At 48.6% G+C, this 22,601-nt stretch overlaps 1 protein-coding gene across 4 annotated transcripts in view; it reads left to right on the plus strand.

The window, feature by feature from the left end:
- LOC126266992 (synaptic vesicle membrane protein VAT-1 homolog) overlaps positions 1-22,601 on the plus strand; it is a 106,575-nt gene that overhangs the window by 32,500 nt on the left and 51,474 nt on the right. For all 4 annotated transcript variants that reach the window (XM_049971732.1, XM_049971735.1, XM_049971733.1 and 1 more), the window contains one exon: positions 2,215-2,277. In XM_049971732.1, coding sequence (XP_049827689.1) covers positions 2,215-2,277 — 63 coding nt within the window. The remainder of the gene's footprint in view (positions 1-2,214; positions 2,278-22,601) is intronic.

Consider the following 22,601-nt stretch of genomic DNA (forward strand, 5'->3'; position numbering starts at 1 on the left):
CGGAAAGGCTCGAAGAAGTGCAATAAAGGTATACAGTCTTCTCCCTCGTTGACTAAGAGTGTCTCTTCGACGCTGTCGCCACGTGATCCCCTCGCCCAGCCGACATCAGTGTCGCTGGTGTGCACTGCCAACCGTTTGTCTACCCTGGACTCACCATACGAGGTGCATTCAAGTTCTAAGGCCACCGATTTTTTTTTCTCTGGACTGGAAAGAGATAGAAACATGCGCATTGTTTTAAAATGAAGACACGTTCATTGTCAATACGTCCCAGAGATGGCAGCACCATACAGCAGATGGAATTTTACCGCCAGCGGCGAGAATGAGAACTGTTTTAAATACTTAAAGTGGGGACGTTTTCCTTACTTGAACAGCGTGCAATCATTCGTTTTCTGAATTTGCGTGGTGTGAAACCACTTGAAATTCATAGCCAGTTCAAGGAGAGATGTGGTGATGGTGTTATGGATAAGGTTAAAGTGCGTTCGTGGTGCGACAGTTTAATGAAGGCAGAAAATCGTGTGACAACAAACCGAAACAACCTTTTGCTCGCACAAGCCGCTGTGAAGACATGATCGAGAAAGTGGAGAGAATTGTTTTGGGGGATCGCCGAATGACAGTTGAACAGATCGCCTGCAGAGTTGGCATTTCTGTGGGTTCTTTGCACACAATCCTACAATACGACCAAAACATGCGAAAAGTGTCATCCAGGTGGGTGCCACGAATGCTGACAGACGATCACATGGCTCCCCGTGTGGCATGTTGCCAAGCAATGTTGACGCGCAACGATAGCATGAATGGGATTTTCTTTTCGTTGGTTGTGACAATGGATGAGACGTTGGTGTCATTTTTCAATCCAGAAACAAAGCTCCAGTCAGCTCAATTTCCAGTATGCTATTAGATTGCTACCTGCCACTTTCCCGATGGGTGTGAAACTTTCACCACCTTGGCTTCGTGCGGCTGTCTGTGTACATCTTGGCCTTCATTCGCTTCATAAAGACACTACTCCAGCCTCGCTCTATCGCTGTATGTTTCACGACGTTCGCACAGAGCATTGAGATAATACTTCTGTGTACACAGATGGCTCTCGGACTGACCATGGTGTCGGATGTGCCTTCGTCATCGGCACCGACGATTTTCGGTATTGAAACACTACTCGGTATTTACAGCAGAGCTCTTCGCCCTGTATTGGGCCACGGAGTACATCCGGCGACAGAGGCTTTTCAATTGTGGCATCTGCTCCGAGTATCTCAGTGCCCTTCAGAGCCTCCGTGTTCTGCACACCTTCCATCCCATAGTACAACGTGCCCATGAAAACTGTCACTTGCTCATTCTTGATGGAGCCACTGTGATGTTTATGTGGGTTCCTTGTCATCTTGTTCTGATGGGGAAAAAAGAGGCCGCTGGCGCTGCTGCCAAGGCTAAAGTCCTCGTACCTCGGCCCGCTAGTTCTTCCATTTCTTCTGATGTCTGTGTTTCCGTCTGTCAGCAGGTGCTGTCTCTTCATCACCACTTCAAGTGAATTAAGCCTCTCCCAGCGGCTTTGGACGACCTCCTCTCGGCCCTCTCACCGCAAGATCATTCTAGCTAGGTTGCGTATTGGACACTGTGTTTCTAGACATTGCCATTCGGCGAATGATTTTTATTCCAGTCTTTGGTCACAATAAAAAGGTCCTTCGACGATGACCGGTTTCGATCAGTAATGACCATCTTCAGATTAGTTCTGCACCATGTCCTGATGTTATCACCCCGTAAAGGGATTGTCAAAATATATAAATACACTCAGCAAAGCATCGTCACGTAGAACTAAAATACGGTGTCAAATAGGCCACGTCGTACAGTCATTTTGCAGCTGACGTTACTGTACAAAACATACTGAAGTCATTACTAACTGAAAACGGTCATCATCTGAGGACCACGGATGTTAAGTCCCATAGTGCTCAGAGCCATTTGAAAACGGTCATCGTTGAATGACTTTGTTGTGATTAAAGACTGAAATAAAAAACATTTGACATTTTTGTGCAACATTCACTCAACTAGCGACTGGCACTCTTCCAAAATTCTAATCGTTTGAACATCCGTTGTTCATGGGTTTTACAAAATTACTGCCTAAGTGTTCAACAAAATGATACGTTACTCCCAGATGCTTGTTATTTAGCTAGCACACACATGAATGTAACTGCCCGATAATAAGTTTCTTATAATTTTCTTAATTTCCAGATGGAGAAATCAGAATCGACCCGTTTGGTTCGGTCTGTGACGTTAAGTGGATGCACAGTACAGGTAAGAACCACAGGAAGGTATGACTTGCTTTAATCTCAGAATATCCAAAAGTATTGTCAGAGATAACTGCTAATAGTCAATTGCGCCATAGCTAAAACTTCACTGGGATAAAAATGAATCATTATTGTGATAAAATACTTAAGTTTTGTTTATTTTTAACTAAGACTCACTTTAATAAATCACCGCTCACTAATCGTGATGCAAGCTTATCCAAAAACCTGCTGCCATAAGAACAGTCTTTCTGCACTCGCCACGCTTTACCAGCCATGCCTGATGAATTTGTGCAACAGGGTGGGAGTTGGAGACCGCCTGGATCTTCGTCAGTCATGGGCACAAACAGTTTGTCTCTATGTACAGGCCTACGCCAGTTCTGTTGTCATTTACAGCCTGTCTATGATCGCAGACAGAGAGATAGGTACGTGAAATGTATTCACAGTTGCGACTATGGTCAACTGTGAGATATATAATTGAGTGACAATGAAAATGTGAAATTAGTGACTGATTGAGGATGCATACTCCTCAAGCCACAATACAGTGCGTGGTAGAGAGTATCTTCTACTGTTATAAATAATCCCTATGAATAATAACTATGAGAGAAACGAAAGGGCGCAACTTACTACACAGTGTGGCACATTTTGGACCAAACGATGCCCATTGTCTGCGCACTGTCATACCGTCATCATTCCAATAAGTGGGTAGACAAAATTTCCTAGAATCCTCCCAATAAACCGAACTCCACCATACGTATTGTTTACTACTATTTCTAGTTTCTTGCTCCATTTCATAACGCCTTGCAAGCTACAAACTAGATATTTTATCGATATGACTGTCACAGGCAGCACATCATTAAGTTGTTTTCGAATTTAAAGATCGTTTTTCCTACTCATTTGCATTAACTTACACACATCAAAAAAAGTTTCCCAGAACTACTGAAGGTTTACGTTGACTGTGGACATTGCATCACAGGCACAGTCCCTTTGACTGTTCACAGATGTCACTAAACCGGCCCAAAGATATAAACTACCATGCAAGAGCAGCGCCTATTAGACGAAGGGGATTCGACATCCGATCATTTCGTTATTCCACCAGGGAGGAGGTAACACGGCTCATGTCCCCCCCCCCCCCCCCCCAGGGGGTCCACAACTCTTTTGTGGATACATGTGTAGCGAGCACACGACCCGGAGCTAATGTGGCCCTCCTTCCTTCCCGGGCTGCATACCTTCCTCTTCCGCACCATTCCCTACCCCCATCTTCGCCCCCCCCTCCACTCACCTCTGGCTCTTTCCTTCCCTTTCTCTCCCTCTGGGAGTATGTTTTGTGCCTACGTCCGGAGACGGACGCTCGAAAATGTAACACATTCTTCGCTTTCTCTACTTGCATGTCTTTATCCTTCCTTTGTCCTTCTCTTCTTCCTTACCTCCTCTCTTCTTTCCTTTCCCTTTCTGTTTTTCCCTTTCCCTTTCTCTTTCTTCCTCCCTGTGCATGTCTGAAGGCCGATCCATGCATTTTCATGTGTAGCCGGTGACAGGGTAATGCGTAATTCCCCGCCTCGGGTAGACAGTTAGGACAAGTACGTACCCCCTGGCAACGGCCAGGCCCAGGGAGGGGTGATTACCCGAGCTGATACCTTCCGAAAGTGCCGATTGGTCCCTCCGTCCGTTTCTCGGGAGGTGTGACCAATCACCTAAGGCTGGAGTGCCCTCAGAGAGGGCCCCAACAAGGGAGGAGCGCGCTATCGGAGACGCCGGTAATCATGGAGATCCTTCCGCAATGGTTTCCTCATCTTCCACTATGTCTGCTCACAAGCGTAAGTTCACTGAGTCTCAGTCAACGACAGTTCTTCCATCGTTGCCACAGTTCCTCGATGTTTCTTGGTCTGACGAAGGTCACGACTTCTCCACGGTCAACACTTTCATTATTCAGAAAGGTGTTCACGCAATTGCAGGTCCTGTAAAGTCTTGTTTCAGATTTTGGAATTGCACCTTGTTGTTCGAAACAGTCATTGCCCTCTAGACACAAAAATTGCTGTGTACTTCACTGCTCCACACCTTCCCTGTTCGGGTGGAAGCGCATTGCACTTCAAATTCCTCCTGTGGAGTCGACCTTTGCTGCTCGAAAATTATTCGCCAGTCGAAAGCCCACTGTGCCTCACAGGAAAATACAGCACTGTCCTTGCCTCTCCTCGGCCAACAAAGGAGGCGGCCACGCAGACTTGCGATATCACCTTTAGTGACACGGTCGTCAGATCGGCCAGCGCAAAGGTCGCCCATTCAACCTGCCCACTTTCGCCTACTTACTCTATGGCTCGCCCTTCATCCGGTTCTGCTAAATCTCGGTCCCAAAAGTGAGACACCTGGACTTCCAAAAAAGAGCATACTCGTGAAGATTTTTTATGTACGCCAACTTCACAACGATCGGTTCCTCCTTCATCCAAATATCCTGTTTCTAAGAAGGCTACTAAGAAACCCAGATCCTCTCGTTCTCCACCACGGCGTGTCTCATCAAAAGTACCACCTGGCGGTAACCCCCTGTGGGTTTGGGGGTTAGAATAGGCCCGCGGTATTCCTGCCTGTCGTAAGAGGCGACTAAAAGGAGTCTCAAACTTTTCTGCCTTATGTGATGGTCCCCTGTTGGGTTTGACCTCCATCTCTCAAAATTTTCCGAAGAGCGAGCCGATTGGGGAAGGGCGCCTTCCTTGGTGCATTATGTCCATCTTGCGATCAGACCTTTCACCAGCTTATACACCGTTAAATTGCAGTCCTGTCCGCTCTCCATCTCTTGGGCATGACTCGGTTTCTGCGTGCAGATTACATCTTGCACTGTGCACTCTCTCTTTCTGCACCGACGGCGACCATGGACCACATGTTGCCTAACATCCAGCATGGTAGCCAGTCCGTTGTGGTGGGACCGCCATGTACCCTGACAACACAAGGATCGCTCTACTGATGCCTGCGCCGTTAACTCCCCACATATGCCAAGGAGTAGATGCCTATCCTCATGGGGTATCGGGACTCCCGGCAACTGCCACCCTGCCAGGTGGCTCTTGCCGTGGCTGGGTGGCGCCCGTGGGGAGGGCCCTTGGTTGTAGTAGGTGGCATCAGGGCGGATGACACGCAATGAAGCGTGGTACATCGTTTCTCGCTGGTGGCCAGCCGCCAGCAGTCTCCAAGCGTTCTCGGGCTCAGTTTAACGCTCAGAAGTACGATCCGAAAACGTTCCCCTCCCTGGCCACACCGTGGGAGGAACGTAAGTCTCAGGATGGCAGTAGCAGTTATTCGCCCCGCTTCTTAGTTTGTACGAGGGCTGGTGGGGAGTCTTTTCTCTCCACAAAGCCTCAGTTCTTCGTCGAGCATTTAGAGGACAAGTTTGGGGAGGTGAAGGGCTTGTCAAAAATGCGCTCTGGGTCAGTCCTGATACGAATGGCATCCTCTGCCCAGTCACGACGGTTACTCGCTTGTGACAAGTTGGGGGATGTTGCCGTTACGATCACACCCCATAAGAGTTAAAATATGGTCCATGGAGTTACTTACCATAGGGATCTTCTTTTGCAGTCTGATGAAGAGCTGCACGCCAATTTAGAGCGTCGAGGTGTAAATTTCGTCCGGCGCTTTCATCGGGGTCCGAAGGAAAATCAGAATGCTACTGGTGCCTTCATCTTGGCCTTTGAAGAGGATACATTACCAGAAAAAGTCAAGGTGACGTTAAGCCCTATATCCCTCCCCCGATGCGGTGCTTTAAGTGCTGGAAGTTCGGCCATATGTCTTCTCGCTGCACTTCCGGCCTCACATGTCGAGATTGCGGACGCCCATCACATCCCAATACTCCATGTGCCCCGCCTCCTATCTGTGTCAACTGCGGGGAGCACCATTCACCTTGCTCGCCAGACTGCCGAATTTTCCAGAAAGAGCGTAAAATCATGGAACACAAGACCCTGGACCGACTAATCTATACTGAGGCCAAAAGGAAATACGACCGACTCCATCCTGTGAGAATGACATCTTCCTACGCTGCTGCTACAACACCTGTGCTAGCCCTGTCTGTTTCTCCAATTGTGGCCGGATCGACGAGTAGTACAACTCCTCCTGCTCCCTCGCCAGTGGGGGGCTCTACCCACCAGGTTGCTCCTGCGCCACCTACCTCAGGAGCAACAACATCCCACCCATCAGGGACATCCGTCCCCACTTCTAAGCCAGAGAAGTGTCCAACTTCTTCGGCTTCTCACGCTCGCAAGGGGTCCCTTGGGTCCCTCCCTTCCCAGGTTTCCGCCAGCGAGAAGGCTGACGAGCGACAGTGGCGTAAGTGCCCGCCATCCGCTGGTCGTAGGGCTTCACGATCCTCATCCGTGCCGGTGACTGAATCGGTGAAGCCCTCCCAGCTGGTGCGACCCAAGGAACGGCGTGAGAAACCAAAGAAGAGCTCTCAGCCCAAGGAACTCGCTGTGGCAGCCATCCCACCGCAACCTTCCAGATCTGCGTCTGAGGATGAGGTGGAGAGTCTGGCGTCCGCTGAGGACCTCAATCTCGCCGGTCCATCAGACGCCGTGGAAAGCACTATCACAGGTGCTAAATCGGAGGCAGCAGGTGACCCAGCGGCGTAATCTCCCTTCCCAGTCCTGTCACGCCTTTCTCAGCCATGGACAACACCATCCTCCAGTGGAACTGCAGCGGTTTCTTCCACCATCTAGCTGAGCTCCGCCAACTTATCAGCCTTCACCCTTTCCTCTGCATTGCTCTGCAGGAAACTTGGTTTCTGGCAATGCGAACCCCCGCCCTCCGTGGCTACCAGCGTTATTATAAGAACCGGGCAGCTTATGAAAGGGTGTCTGGTGGCGTCTGCATATATGTCCTGAACTCTCTTCACAGCGAGTCTGCACCTCTCCACACACCTTTAGAGGCTGTCGCTGTTCAGGTGTGGACGCAACAGGCTGTTACCGTCTGCAGTCTTTACCTTCCACCAGATGGTGATGTCGCGCAGCATGTCCTGGCTGCTCTGATAGCTCAATTGCCTGGGCGGCTTTAACGCCCATAACCATCTGTGGGATGGGTCGGTGGCAACAGGTCGAGGCGCCATCGTTGAGCATTTATTGGCGCAGCTCGATCCCTCTATATTAAATGATGGTGCCTTCACACACTTCAGTGTGGCGCATGGCACATACTCCGCCATTGACCTTTCGATCTGTATCCCTAGCCTCTTACCTTCTGTCCAATGTAGAGTGCATGACGACCTTTGTGGTAGTGACCACAGCGTCAGTCTTCTGGGCGTCCTAGCATATGGGCTCTGAATAAGGCTGACTGGGACTTGTTCTCCTCCACTTCCGCTATTGAGCCTCTCTCTACCGACGCCATTGATGCAGTGGTTCAATCGGTCACCACCGGCATCGTTACTGCCGCCGAATCTGCCATTGCCCGTTCTTCTGGGTCCCCTCGGCGGCGGACTGTGCGTTGGTGGTCGCCGTGGTCGCCTGAGATCGCTGAAGCGATTAAAGATCGCCGGCGGGCGCTCCAGCGCTACAAGCGACATCCCTCAATCGAACACCTCATCGCCTTCAAACGGCTGCGTGCGCGAGCCCGCCGCATTATCCGCCAACGCAAGCAGGAGTGCTGGGAGCGGTATGTGTCCACCATTGGCCTTCATGTCACTCCATCGCAGGTCTGGGCCAAGATTCGCCGCCTCTATGGCTATCGGACCCCTGTCAGCGTCCCTGCGCTCTCACTGAATGGTGCAGTATGTACTGACTCCGACGTCATTGCAAACCACTTGGCAGAGCACTTTGCTATGAATTCCGCTTCTGCCAACTACCCCTTGGGCTTCCGCACCATTAAAGAGCGGACAGAACGTCGGAGTCTTTCTTTTCGCACCCTCCATCCTGAATTGTACAATGTTCCATTCAGTGAGTGGGAATTCCGCAGTGCCCTCGCCGCTTGTCCTGATACCGCTCCTGGCCCAGATAGCATCCACTCTCAGAAGCTGAAACACCTTTCAGTGGACTGCCAGCGACGCCTCCTCGACCTTTACAACCGCATTTGGGTCGAGGGTGAGTCTCCGTCGCAATGGCGGGAAAGTCTTGTTGTCCCCATTCTGAAACCAGGGAAGAACCCTTTGGAGGTGGACAGCTACCGTCCCATTAGCCTCACCAACGTTCTTTGCAAGTTGTTTCAACGGATGGTGAGCCGGCGCTTGAATTGGGTACTGGAGTCTAGAGGCCTTCTGGCTCCGTCTCAGGGGTGGGTTCCGTAAAGGCCGCTCCGCCGCCGACAATCTGGTGAGCCTGGAGTCGGCCATCCGTACTGCCTTTGCCCGCCGTCAGCATCTGGTCGCTGTCTCTTTCGACATGTGGAAGGCGTCATCACATCCTTTCTACGCTTTATGGATGGGGCCTTCGGGGCCCTCTGCCGCTATATATCCGCAATTTTCTGTCGTATCGTACTTTCCACGTGCACGTCACGGCCTCATATAGTTCGTCCCAAGTCCAGGAGAACGGTGTGCCACAGGGTTCTGTTCTAAGTGTCTGTCTGTTTTTAAAGGCCTTTAACGGGCTCACTGCGGCCGTGGGAAATACTGTCTCCGCTTCCCTGTATGCTGACGACTTCTGGCTTTACTACAGCTCTATTGGCATTGCAGCTGCTGAACGTCAGCTACAGGGCGCAATCCGCAAGGCGGAGTCTTGGGCTGTAGCTCACGGTTTTCAGTTTTCGGCAGCCAAAATCTGCGTTATGCATTTCTGCCGGCGACGCACTGTTCACCCGGAGCCGCGGCTTTATCTCGACGGCGAGCTTCTTACAGTGGTGGAGTCACATAGGTTTTTTGGGGTGGTTTTTGATGCCCAGTTGACTTGGCTGCCTCATATTCGGCAGCTTAAAAAGGCGTGTTGGCGGCATCTAAATGCTCTGCGATGCCTGAGCCACACCAGGTGGGGCGCCGACCGATCTACTCTCCTACGGCTTTACCAGGCGTTAATCCAGTCCCGTCTGGACTATGGGAGTCTGGCTTACGGCTCAGCATCCATGTCTGCGTTGCGGATGCTGGACCCAATCCTCCACAGCGGGATACGCCTTGCCACTGGTGCCTTCCGTACCAGCCCTGTGAACAGCATACTTGTGGAGGCAGGTGTCCCTCCACTGCGGATACGACGCCAACAATTACTGGCTGCTTATGCTGCCCATGTTTTTAGCTTGCCCAGGCATCCAAATTATCGTGTCCTGTTCCCGCAGTCCTTCGTCCATCTGCCAGAACGTCGGCCCAGGTAGGTTCGTCCGATCGCCGTACGCGTCAAACAGCTTCTCTACGGGCTTGGGTGTTTCCCTGTACCACCACCTTTCCGGGCCCCTCTGCGTACACCCCCATGGTGTGTGCCTCTCCCTTGCCTTCGGCTCGACTTGGCACAGGGCCCGAAGGACTTAGTCCCTCCGCTGGCCTTCCGACGCCGCTTTTATTCCATCCTGGCCACGTATCAGGGCCATGGCGTTGTCTATACCGACGGTTCGATGGTTGCTGGTCGTGTCGGTTATGCACGAACTCTAGGGGACCATTCTGAACAACGTTCGTTGCCGGCTGGCTGCAGTGTTTACACTGCTGAGCTGGTCGCCATCTTTCACGCCCTAGAGTATATCCGCTCCTGCTCAGGTGAGTCCTTCGTTATCTGTAGCGATTCCCTGAGCGGTTTACGAGCTCTCGACCAGTGTTTCCCTCGTTCTCGTCTGGTGATGGCTATCCAGGAGTCCCTGCATACTCTTGCCCGTTGCAGCGGATCTGTGGTCTTTGTTTGGACCCCGGGCCATGTTGGGATACCCGGAAATGAAACTGTTGACTGCCTGGCGAAAGAGGTCACTAGTGCACCATCTCTGGAGATTGGCCTCCCGGCGACTGATTTGCGGGCACTATTACGCCGCAAAGTTTTCGATTTATGGGACACTGATTGGCGCAACCTGCCAGTGTCCAACAAACTCTGCCGTATCAAGGAGAAGACTACTGTGTGGCAGTCATCCATGCGAGCCAACCGCAGGGAATCAGTCGTCCTTTGTCGGCTCCGCATTGGCCACAACCGACTCAAGCACAATTATTTACTGTGTCGTGAGGATCCCCCTCTTTGTCGTTGTGGGACGTCCTTGACGGTGGTCCATATTCTGTTGGAGTACGCCCTTTTATTTGTGATCAGGCAGTCTTTCGCGCTGCCTGATACGCTCTCTGCGCTTTTATCTGACGACTCTTCCATAGCGGACATAGTTCTGCGTTTTATTCTGGCAGGGGGATTTTATCGCTTAATGTAAGTGTGTGTTTTTGTGTTGATTCTGGCCTATGGCCTACGATTTGTCTGATTTTTTTTTCCATGTGTTTCTCGGTGGTTGGCTTTTCTCCTTTTGTTTGTATGGTCGGCCAACCACCGTCACACTCTGTGTGATTTTAGTTCGTCTTGTCTGGTCTTTGTCTACGTTTCTCTTGTTCTGTGTCGTCTGTCTTATCGTCTGTTGATCGTTTTTATTCTCTGTGGGTGTTCTTAGTATTTGGAAAAAGGGACCGATGACCGTAGCAGTCTGGTCCCTTTAACCCCCACAAACCAACCACCTGGCGGTAGCCGCCCGCTGCCGTCTTCTGTATCGCCGAGGCGCACTGCTGGCGGCCGATCAACCGGCCGGTCGCTGGTGGCAGGAGCTGCTCCTGAACAACCTAGAGATCAGGATCTTCTGCCTTCGGCTGAGTGCCGTTCCACGCTGTCTGTCGCAAGCGCTGAGCAGTCGTTGACTGCAACCTTTGTCACATTCTTCCATTTTCTGTCCACCTTATGTCCATTATCCATTGCAATATACGCTGTATTCGAGCCAGTCGGGATGAAATGAAGATCCTCATGACCGCTTTGTATTCCCCGATTTGATCTCCCCTCTGTTGAAGGCACTCCAGCACATGGACTCATGATTGTTCTCCTTAATACTCTCAATTATCACCCAATCCCCTTAAACAGTTCCTTCCAAGCAGTCGCTGTCCGTCTTTCCCTTTCTGGATATACATTCCATCGTCCACACCAGTGGCACGAGCTGATCTCCTTCATCTTCTTGGTCAGCTTCCGCCCCCCCCCCCCCCCCTATTTGCTGGTTGGGGACTTCAATGCCCACCACCCGCTTTGCGGATCCCCACATCCTTGTCCGTGTGGCTCACTATTGCTAGACGTCTTCCACCAAGCGGATCTTATTTGCCTCAACACTGGGGACCCTAAATATTTGTCGCCTCCACGACAAATTTCTATTTGGACCTTTCGGTCGGTACTGTTCCGCCAGCTCGGCGCTTCGAATGGTTGCTGATACACACTCGAGTGACCACTTTCCATGTCTCCTTAGATTGCAGCCACAACTGCCATATATGCACCTGAGACGCTGAAAGTTTGCCCAAGCCGATTCGACACTTTTCGTCTCTAGCGACAGTCGATGACCGTCACTTTCCTAGCGTCGACGATGAGGTCACTCATATTACAGACATTATTCTTACAGCTGCAGAACGTTAAATACCTCGCACCTCCGGATTGCCCCGGCGCCCCCCAGATCGTTGGTGGAACGAGGCATGCCATGACGCAATACGTGAGCGGCGGCGTGCTCTTCGCGTTTTCAGACACAATCCTACATTGGCCAACTGTATCCGCTATATGAAGTTCCGTGCGCGGTGCCGTCGTATCATCCGCGATAGCAAGAAGGCAAGCTGGGACTTCTTTACTAGCTCATTTAACACCTTCACTCCCTCCTCGGAAGTTTGGAGTCAGATTCGACGGTTATCAGGCGTGCCTAGTTTCTCCCCGGTCTCTGGGCTCACTGTCACGCATGGTACATCAGTAGACCCTATCGCAATTTCTAACGCGTTGGGTCAACACTTTGCTGAGATTTCTAGCTCTTCGAATTACCCGCCAGCCTTTCTCCCGAAGAAACGTGCAGCGCAAGTGCGACCTCTTGCTTTCTCCTCTCTAAATCGCTAAAGCTACAATACTGTTTTCTCCATGCCGAGCTCCTACATTCACTCTCTTCTTCTCACTCCTCCGCCCCAGGACCGGATGGTATCCACATGCAAATATTGCTGCATTTATCATACCATTGTCTGCGTTACCTCCTTCGCCTTCATAATCGAATTTGGACCGACAGTACTTTTCCCAGACGATGGCGGGAAGCTGTCGTCGTTCCTGTTCCGAAACCTGGAAAGGAAAAACATCTCCCCTCTAGCTATCGCCCCATTTCTCTCAAGAGTAGTGTATGTAAGGTTTTGGAGCGTATGATGAATTGCCGTTTAGCTTGGTGGCTGGTGTCCCGCAGTCTAACACCTGCCCAATGCGGTTTCCGAAAGCACCGTTCTGCAGTTGACAATCTTGTTGCTCTCTCCACTTATATCATGAACAATTTTCTCCGGAAACGCCAAACAGTAGCAATATTTTTTGGTCTGGAGAGAGCATACGATACCTGATGGAGGACAGGCATCCTCCGCACACTGTTCTTTTGTGGCTTTCGCGGTCGGTTGCTCCTTTTTCTTCGCGAATTTATGGCAGAGCGCACATTTAAAGTGCGGGTGAACACTACTCCCGTACTTTCTCCCAAAAAACGGTGTACCCCAGGGCTCCGTGCTAAGTGTTGTACTGTTTACCATTGCCATAAATCCAGTTATGGATTGTCTCCTTCCTGATGTCTCGGGCACCCTCTTTGTGGACGATTTTGCGATCTACTAGAGCTCTCAACGGACCAGCCTTCTTGAACGACGTCTTCAAGGCTGTCTCGATCACCTCCACTCTTGGAGCAGCGAAACAGGCTTCCGCTTTTCTCCTAGTAAGACCGTTTGTGTTAATTTTTGGCGTCGTACGGAGTTTCTTCCACCTTCCTTACATCTGGGACCTGTCAACCTTCCGTTTTCGGACGTCGCTAAATTCTTGGGTCTTACGTTTGACAGGAAACTGTGCTGGTCCCCCCACGTTTCTTATGTTTCGGCTCGCTGTCTGTGATCCCCTCAATACCCTCCGTGTTCTGAATGGAACCTCCTGGGGAGAGGACCGAGTGGTCCTTCTCCGCCTTTATCGCGCCTTAGTGCGCTCGAAATTGGACTACGGAATCATAGTTTAGTCCTCTGCTCGCCTGTCTATTCTTCGGCGTCTCGACTCTATCCACCGCTGTGGATTACGTTTAGTGTCTGGAGCTTTTTACACCCCTGTGGAAAGCCTTTATGCTGAGACTGCTGAACCTCCGCTGTCCAATCGGCGAGCTGTCCTTCTAAGTCGTTATGCTAGCTATTTGTCTTCCATGCCTGCTAATCCGCCCCATGACATTTTTTTCGACGCCTCCTTGGACTTAGGGTATGCAGGCTGCCCTTCCTCCCTACTCCCACCGGGAGTTCGCTTCCGTCAACTGCTCCGTTCTCTTACCTTCCGCTTTCCTAAAACGTCATTGACAACTTGGGGTACAGCACCGCCTTGGCTCCGTCCCCGGACCTGCCTGCACCGTGATCTTCGTTAGTTTCCGAAGGATGGTACCCCTTCACTTGTTTATCATCGGGCATTTTCTGCTCTATGCGCAGAAATAAAGGATGCCACATTTATTTACACAGATGGCTCAAAAACATCGTTTGGTTTAGGAAGTGCCTATATTGTTGGCGACACCCTAAATCGATTTCGGCTTCCCCAGCAGTGTTCAGTTTATACTGTGGAGCTTTACGCTGTTCTCCAGGCTGTCCAATACATCCGTCGCCATCAGCGGATACAGTATGTTATCTGCTCAGACTCTCTCAGCTCTCTCCTCAGTCTCCAAGCTCTCTACCCTGTCCACCCTCTGGTCCACCGGATCCAGGACTGCCTCCACTTGCTCCACTTGGGGGGCGTCTCGGTGGCGTTCCTTTGGATCCCAGGACACGTTGGTATCTGTGGAAATGAGGCGGCCCATTAGCTGCCAAGGCTGCAGTCTCTCTTCTTCGGCCAGCTACTCGCACGATTCCCCTCGCCGATCTACGGAGTGTTTTATGTCGTTGTGTTGCTCTTTTATGGCATGCACATTGGTCGACACTTGCCCATAATAAATTGCGGGACGTGAAAGCTCTTCCCTGTGCTTGGACCTCTTCCTCCCGAACGCGTCGTCGGGAGGAGGTAATTTTAACTAGACTCCGGATAGGGCACTGTCTTTTTAGCCAACGCATCTTTTAAGTGGCGATCCTCCCCCACTCTGTCCCCACTGCTCTCAGCTGTGGACGGTAAGACACCTTTCACTTGAGTGCCCCTATTTTACTCTGTTACGCGCCCGTCTACAGCTGTCGCCTGAAATATCGCCCATTTTAGCAGATGACACGCGCTCAGCCGATCGCGTTCTCGAGTTTGTTAGTGCCAATGAGATGTCAGTCATTTGAAGCTCTTTTTGGGTACAACCAACCCCTTTCTGTAGCGGTTTTTTAAGCTTTTCTTCTACTTTGTTTCTCCAATTTTTTGAGTTTCGTTCCCGTTGCTGCTGGTTTCCATTTTCGTTTTTTACCTTTTCCTAAGTCACAGACCGGGGGCTAATGACCATAGCAGTTTTGCGCCCTAAAACCAAAACACAAAAGGCTCGTGTTGTCGTGTAGTTCAACTAATGCTTAGACAGTCAATACCGCGGTTCCATCGCGTCCGCGTTGTTACTTTGTGCCAAGAAGGGCTCTCAACATGGGGAGTGTCCAGACGTCTCGGAGTGAACCAAAGCGGTGTTCTTCGTTCATGGAGGAGATACTGAGAAACACGAACTGTCGATGACATGCCTCCCTCAGGTCGCCCAAGGACTGCTACTGCAGTAGATGACCGCTACCTACGGATTATACCTCGGAGGAACCCTGACAGCAAAGCCACCATGTTGAATAATGCCTTTCGTGCAGTCACAGGATGTCGTGTTGCGACTCAATAGGCTGCATGATCTGCAACTTCACTCCCGACGTCGATGGCAAGGTCCGTCTTTGCAACCACGACACCGCCGTAGAAATGGGCCCAACAACATGCCGAATCGTCAAGACGGGCATCTTCACCGATGAGTGTCGCATATGTTTTCAACCAGACAACCGTCGGAGAAGTGTTTAAAGGCAACCCGGTCAAACCGAACGCCTTAGACACACTGTCCAGAGTGTGTAGCAAGACAGCTTCCCTACTGTTTTGGGGTGGCATTATGTGGGGCCGATGTAAGCCGCTTGTGCTCATGGAAGTAACCGTAACGGCTGTGCAATATGTGAATGCCGTACTCCGACCGATTGTGCAACCATATCGGCAGCATATTGGCGAGGCATCAGTCTTCAGGGACGACAATTCTCGTCCCCACCGTGTACATCTTGCGAGTGACTTCCTTCAGGAAACGACATCGCTCCACTAGTGGCCATAATGTTCTCCAGACATGAACCCTGTCGAACATGCCTGGGAGAGGTTGAAAAGGGCTGTTTATGAACTACGTGACCCACCAACCACTCTGAGGGATCTACGCTGAATCGCCGTTGAGGAGTCGGACAATCTGGACCAACAGTGCGGTGACGAACTTGTTTATAGTATGCCACGACGAATACAGGCATGCATCGATGCAAGACGACGTGCTGCTGGGTATTAGAGGTGCCACTGTATACAGCTTTGTGGACCACCGGCTCTGAAGGTCTCGCTCTATGGTGGTAGAACATGCAATCTGTTTTCATGAGCAATAAGAAGTGCTGAAAGGATATGTTGATCTCTTCTTATTTTCTGTACAGATTCCGGAACTCTCGGAACCGAGGTGATGCAGAACCTTTTTTGGTGTGTTTTTCTACGTTTAGAGCAAGCTGCCATTCATTGTAACAAATAGCAATTGTTTAAATCATCCATTTGCAGTCACTCAATAACGGTTCTTATACTGCAGCATCATCGCTTTGTTAGCTGATTTAGATTTATAGATGACACGAGCGGTCCTATCACATTACCCTGCGGCACTCCTGACGATACTCTGCTCTCTGAACACTCGCCGCTCAAGACAACGTACTCTATTATTTACGAAGTCTGCCACCCCACTCACTCCTTACCCTCGGACTTTCGTTAACAGTATGCAGTAGGGTAACTCGTCGAACGCTTTACGCAAATCTAGAAATACAGTTAGTACGATATCGTGTGGAAAAAGACAAACTGAGTTTAGCACGAGCGATGCTTTCCAAATTCGTGCTGATTTGCGGGCAGAAGCTTTCCTGATTGGAAGAAATTTGTTATATTACAACTTTGAGTAAGCTCAAGACTATTCTGCAGCAGATCGATGTTCAGGATACTGAATTATAATTTTTCTGGTCCTTTTCTTTACCATTCTTATACACAGGAGTCACATGCACTTTCTTCGAATCTTTGGATTTCCCGTTCTGAGTGTGATTGACGATAAATTTAAGTTCAGGTGCGTGCCGTAAAATAATATCTGTAAAACCTAACTGCGATTCCAGTCGGACTGGGAATCTTATTTGTTTTCAACTCTGTTGCTTCACAGCACCAGAGGTGTATATTTCTATGTCCTCCATAAAGTGACACGACTGACAAACGAAAGTAACTGTGTACGATCCAATTTGTGAATGATTTTTTAAAACCGAAATTTGAGACTTCAGATTTCCTTTTGATGTTTTCTATTGCCAAAACAGACTGGTCCACGAGTAATTGGACAGCAGCCTTCCAGGGACCATAATTTTCTCGGTGGAAGCTGAAATCTTAGAGCGTTTGTTTTGCAGATTCACGAATTTCCAATAACTTTTGTCTGTCGACATTTCCGTGTTGGTTTTTTGAGCCGAAAGTGCAGCAGCCACTGCTTCAACATTTCCCAAACTATATTAAATCATGTTGGGTTCTCCCGTCTTTAATCCACTCACTCTGAACGAACTTCCTCTGATCAAGATTTAAAATCAATTTAAACCTTGCCCGTAACTCCTGTACTTTTTTGACTCATCAGTCTTCTGACTGGTTTGATGCGGCCCGCCACGAATCTTCTCCTGTGTGAAACTCATCACTTGCAACTTACGTCCTCAATTATCTGCTGGATGTATTCCAATCTGTCTTCCTCTACAGCTCCCTCTAGTACCATGGAAGTCATTCCCTGATGTCTTAACAGGTGTCCTATTATCCTGCGCCCTTCTGCTTGTCAGTATTTTATACAAATAGATTTCTTGCACGATTCTATGCTGACTCTCATTCCGTATCAGTCCACCTAAATTTAAACATTCGCCTGTAGCACCACATCTCAGATGCTTAGATTTTCTACTGTTAGTATCTAACACACTTCTCTTCCCCAGGAATGCCCTTTTTACCAGTGTTAGATTGTTTTTGATGTCCTCCTTGTTCCATCCGTCATTCGTTATTTTGCTGCCGAGGTAGTGGCATTCTATGAATGTGTGGTGTTCTTTCAGAAATGTCCGAAAGAATAGACACCACGCACAATTCGCAGCTGTTATAAATTGTCTGTGAATTGAAGGTGAAGGGGAGAAGAAAGGAAAGGAGAGGGATCATTGCTGTCAGCTGCACTGGGAAATTACGCGGAATCGGCGGGCGGCGAGTGAAAATGTGCACCGGACCGGGGTTCGAACCTGGGATTTCCTGCTTCCCAGGCAGGTGCGGTAAACTCTGCGCCATTTGGGACCCAATGTTATCGCAACTGGACGGACTACCTATGCTCGCCTCACGGCCGCTCCACACTCCCATCTAGCGCCACCTATGCCCAGCCCCTGTCCAGTTCCTCCATATTTGCTCTTCCAAGATTCCCACAGGAGGTCCGACGTATTTGTGCATCCGCACTGAAGGTGGATTCGTTGCCCAGCTGGGCCTATCAAATTATATGAGGGTGTTGCGTCTGTTGTTTCGGACATGTCCAAAGCGGAAATCACCGTAAGTAAAAAGCAACATATTGTCAACCAACAGTTTTTTGATCTTGAAAAAACAAAGCAAACTATTGATGATGCTTTCCCTCACTAAAACGAAACGTGTGTGGTGAAAAAAACACGCATTTTCTTTTGGTTGCAACGACAGAACGAAAATACCCTCAGGAACTCTAAAGCAGCAATGGACAATATCGCCCTACAAATGAAGCACTTTACGTTCGTTTATTCTGTGGCATTTCTCAGTGCCTCGTTTTCGAATTTTTCCACAAATAAGTTTGTTACAACCGGACTCAGCAAGGACACACCGTTCGCATTTAAGTCCAGAAATTTTCTCCTGCTGGATCGCCGTGGTGTTGAGTTTACTAATTGTCATAATAGCGTTTTCAAGAACATTTTAGTCGCATAAGTGGGCGCACCAGTGGCACTTAGCGAAATGTCTCCTTCGTGAATCTTTGACGACGCATATGCCTCAGTGGTAGCGCAGCTGAACGTAAGACTTCTGCGTGTTCAAATCGAATGAAGAGTCTTTACGAAATTGTTACAGTTCCGAGGACGTCATCGGTAAGGTCGATGTTCAGACTTTTAGATGTTTGCTTATGCAATAACTAGGTGTTTTTAGTACCACGGTGGACCACCTTCACAATTAGTTTTGCAGTGCCCTTGTCAGCGGGAAGTAAAGCACCGTCGTCCTCATAAAGGTACCACGTAGCGTTCATTCCACCCACACTTTTATTACCTTTTTGTAAAATTTCAGGTGTCTCCATCCGAGCTAATACAGGGAGACCTTCATAAACCTGAACTACTTAAATGGGTCACATTTTCCATTCGAAAGTTCGTAGAGACTGCAAAGTCGTTCTACTCATCTCTGAGAGAATGAAAACTATCACCCATTGTTGGCAAGCTGATTGGAAGTCCACGACACGTAGGAAGGCGGCCCAATTTTCGACCGTTCTGCGCGTCCCCCTCCATTAACCACTGCAGCCAATAAGATTCATTCCATTCCGAGCGGCTGGTCGCGAGTTAACAGTTGGACAGAGAGAATTTCTCTCCTGCATGCTGCACTGCTGCCGTACTTCGCGACAACCGAATTATTTATTCAGCCATCGGTGCTTTTTTTCTCCTTGTAGCAATTAGTTTTAAATCCATATTTGTAAATGTTTTAACGCGCTTAAAAATTTCCGGCGTCGGCAGTAAACGTGAAGTGCTTTACAAGCAAGCGAGGGAGATTATCTATTGCATTTATAACTTTTTCAAACGTGAATTTCAAAGTGGGAGTTGCACTGTTGACGTCAAGCACACAAAAACGGACTGCTGAAACACGTGGTGTACGCAAGAAAACTATAAAGGAAACTGTCAACAGAAGTGTCAGTTATATGAAGCTCAGGAAAAGTTGATTTTGTGTCACTTGGAAAGCATCGAAATTAAAAGATACCTGTAATGCAAATGGAATGGTTTTGACAACGACGTTTTACACCGGTCCGTGTGAATGCTGTATACCAGACATCAAAAAACTTGTTACAGTTACTCATGACTTCAAAGGTCGCGCATCGTCAATGTAAAGAATTTTGACATAGGTTTCAAATAGAGTATGTTAAAGAGTTTTTAGTTGAAAGAAGGGACATACCTGCAGCAAGAACCATCTCCCACATAAAGATGCACAATATAAGAGAAGAATGTATTTAAACAGTGCGCCACGTTGATGAAACATAGGTGAAACAGTCATTCCAGGAAAACGCGCAGGAAAATGTATGATGATACTGGCAGTTTTAACTCTTTTGAAATGATGGCGGTCTGTTTCGTGAAGTGGTTCACTGAACAGTTCTTGCCATACCTCGCTTCGAAGTTTGTCACTGTAATTACCATCTTAGTTATCATTCAGCTTTTGTAGAGATAACGCCACGTACACACTAAGAAAACAGATATTTTGCCCTGGCTTAAAAATAAAAATATTTCGCATAATACGAACCTGACTCTTATCGAACTCCTGTAGCTCGTTTATTTATATGGTCAAACTTTACTCCATTGCACGTGAATGTTGTCACACAGTTTTGCGTTCGCCTTCATATTACTGTCGGTATAATCCCATGGAATTGATTTGGGCAAAGGTCTAAGGCCATGAGTGAGGAAAAAAATTATTCAGGCTAACTACTCTGAATCACTTGTGCATAAAGCAGCAGAAATCATCTCCTCCTCCCCCCCCCCCTTCAGATAGGGCACATTGGGCACATTCTGTGAGGCATCCTGAGAAGCTACAGAGAGAAGACTTCGATAGGGAGGTGTGGATTGAGATAGGTCCTGAGCCTATTATCGTAAACTTCGTCAGATGGTTCGGACTCGCTCAGATAGCAGTGACGATGGTACAACGATGTAAATTTTGGAACAAAGTAAAGTAATAACAGTTGTTAGTTTTAAAGACCCATAGTTAGGGAAATGGTTGTCAACATTTCAATCGCACAAGTAGTATTCGAGAACTTCCTAGACTTTATTGATTAGGAATTTGTATCCGATGAAGTACTCAGACTATAGTATTCAACATAAACCGACCAGCCAAGACATTACAACCACTGCCCACGGCCTGGTGACAGTGTGGGCATGTGACGCGGTGACAGCAGCATGTAAGCGGAGGAGACACGGACGGAGGATCGCCCTAATGAATATATGCAAGTAGGTAATCCAGTGAGATAAGTGCCTTTGACAAAGAGCAGATTATTATTAAGCAGAGCCTGTTAATGTAGAAAATGGCGAAGCTGGTCGAATTTTCACGTGCTACTGTCGTGAGCATCTATGTAAAGAGGTAAGAGAGTGACACTACCAATAGACGCCAAATTATTGGACGTCCGCGACTCTTCATAGAATATGGGGCTCTGTAAAGTAGGGTAGATGATGATGTGTTGTATCTCTGCTGAAAGTGCACATGGAGCATCGCACAGACCACCGCCACAAGTTTACACATCGACCCAGAGACATCGTCAGTTAAGATTGCAGTGGGCACGAGAACATCGGAATTCGACCGTCGTCAGTCGAAACGTGTCAGCCCTTGAAGTAAATGACACTTTTGCTACACTACGTCGTCAAAGGTGAATGGCGGCTCGAAACGTGCAGCCCGCCATGAACGCAAGTTGGTGGGAGCAGTATTATACTACGATAGACATTCTCCTGCGTTTACGTGGGACCTGTGGTAGTAATCGAAGACAAGCTGACAGCTGCGAACCATCTGCATTCCTTCATGCTTGACGTCTTTCCCGACGACATCGTTTCAGCAGTCTAATTGTCCGTGTCTTGGAGTCAGAGCCGTGCTTCATTGGTTAGAGGAGCGTTATAGCGAACTCACGTTGCTGTCTCGGCGACCAACTCATTTAGGTCACTATCTGGCGCCATCATTGAGTAGGCAAATCAGTAGCTCGTTATTTACGCGAATTACATGACCTGTGCGTAGACATCTAATGCCACATAACTGCACAAACCTACCAACTGTCGAATGACTGATACACAGAATCGATGGTGTATTTCGTTCCAAAGACGGACAAACAAGCCGTTAAGCAGGTGGCTGTAATGTTTTGGCTCGTTAGTGTATTGCCCAAGGAGAAGTTAAACTTTTTCCAGCTTGTTGTATGCTCTAATAACTAGCGCGAAAGCGGCAGTATAATTTCGTTAAAAACTCCATTTCCACAGGTAAAACAGTCATTTTCAAGGCACGAATTTGGAAATACACTAGAATGACAGGGACGGTTACCTGTCGAGATACCGGTGGTTTTCTATGTTATTGGGCAGCATTCCCTTCAGTTATTCATAGAAGATGGTTCACTGGTTGTTTGTTCCATGGATTATAAATGTGATGTCGAACGGGTTTATTAGCGCTCATAATGTCCACTGACACCGAAAAATACAACATGCCGACCATTTTTACAATAGTCTTTTACATTAGTTTTTTCTACCAACAATTCTTTTTTCTGCAGACTGAGTACACTTAATTACACACGCACACATACACGCCTTATACAAATTTGCAAATATTGTGTAAAGTAGCAGCAGTTGTCGAGCAAATGTGATTCTGGTTGGCGTTAAAGTTAATTTTGCTGTTCATTACGTTTTTATTTAAGAAACAGTCCAAATCGCTATATATACAATTATAGCAGGCAGTTTCAATTACCTTCTCATTAGGCAAGTCATTTTGAGAAAATTGTACTTGGCCCCTTCAGAAAGCTGTGTCAGTAGATCTCGCCTTCCGACGTCACGTAGACTAGAGCTGTGGACCAGTGGACGCAACGTCGTCAAGATCTGAAGTAAGATTTCTCTCATGGCGACTGGTAGAAACGATTTTAAAATTTATTATTCCCATGATAGATTTGAATGTATAATACGATGTTGTATCATAGGCGAAGGTACCTGAGTGGTGTCCGAAGCAACACAGTTCGGCATCGTGGACTTCGTCTGACGGCCCTCTGCTGTCACGCACTCGCAGATCCCATCCCTTCTGTGCTTCCCTGCCCCTCCGCCTAAAT

The sequence above is a fragment of the Schistocerca gregaria genome, chromosome 4 (genome assembly GCF_023897955.1).
Source record: "Schistocerca gregaria isolate iqSchGreg1 chromosome 4, iqSchGreg1.2, whole genome shotgun sequence".
NCBI lineage: Eukaryota > Metazoa > Arthropoda > Insecta > Orthoptera > Acrididae > Schistocerca > Schistocerca gregaria.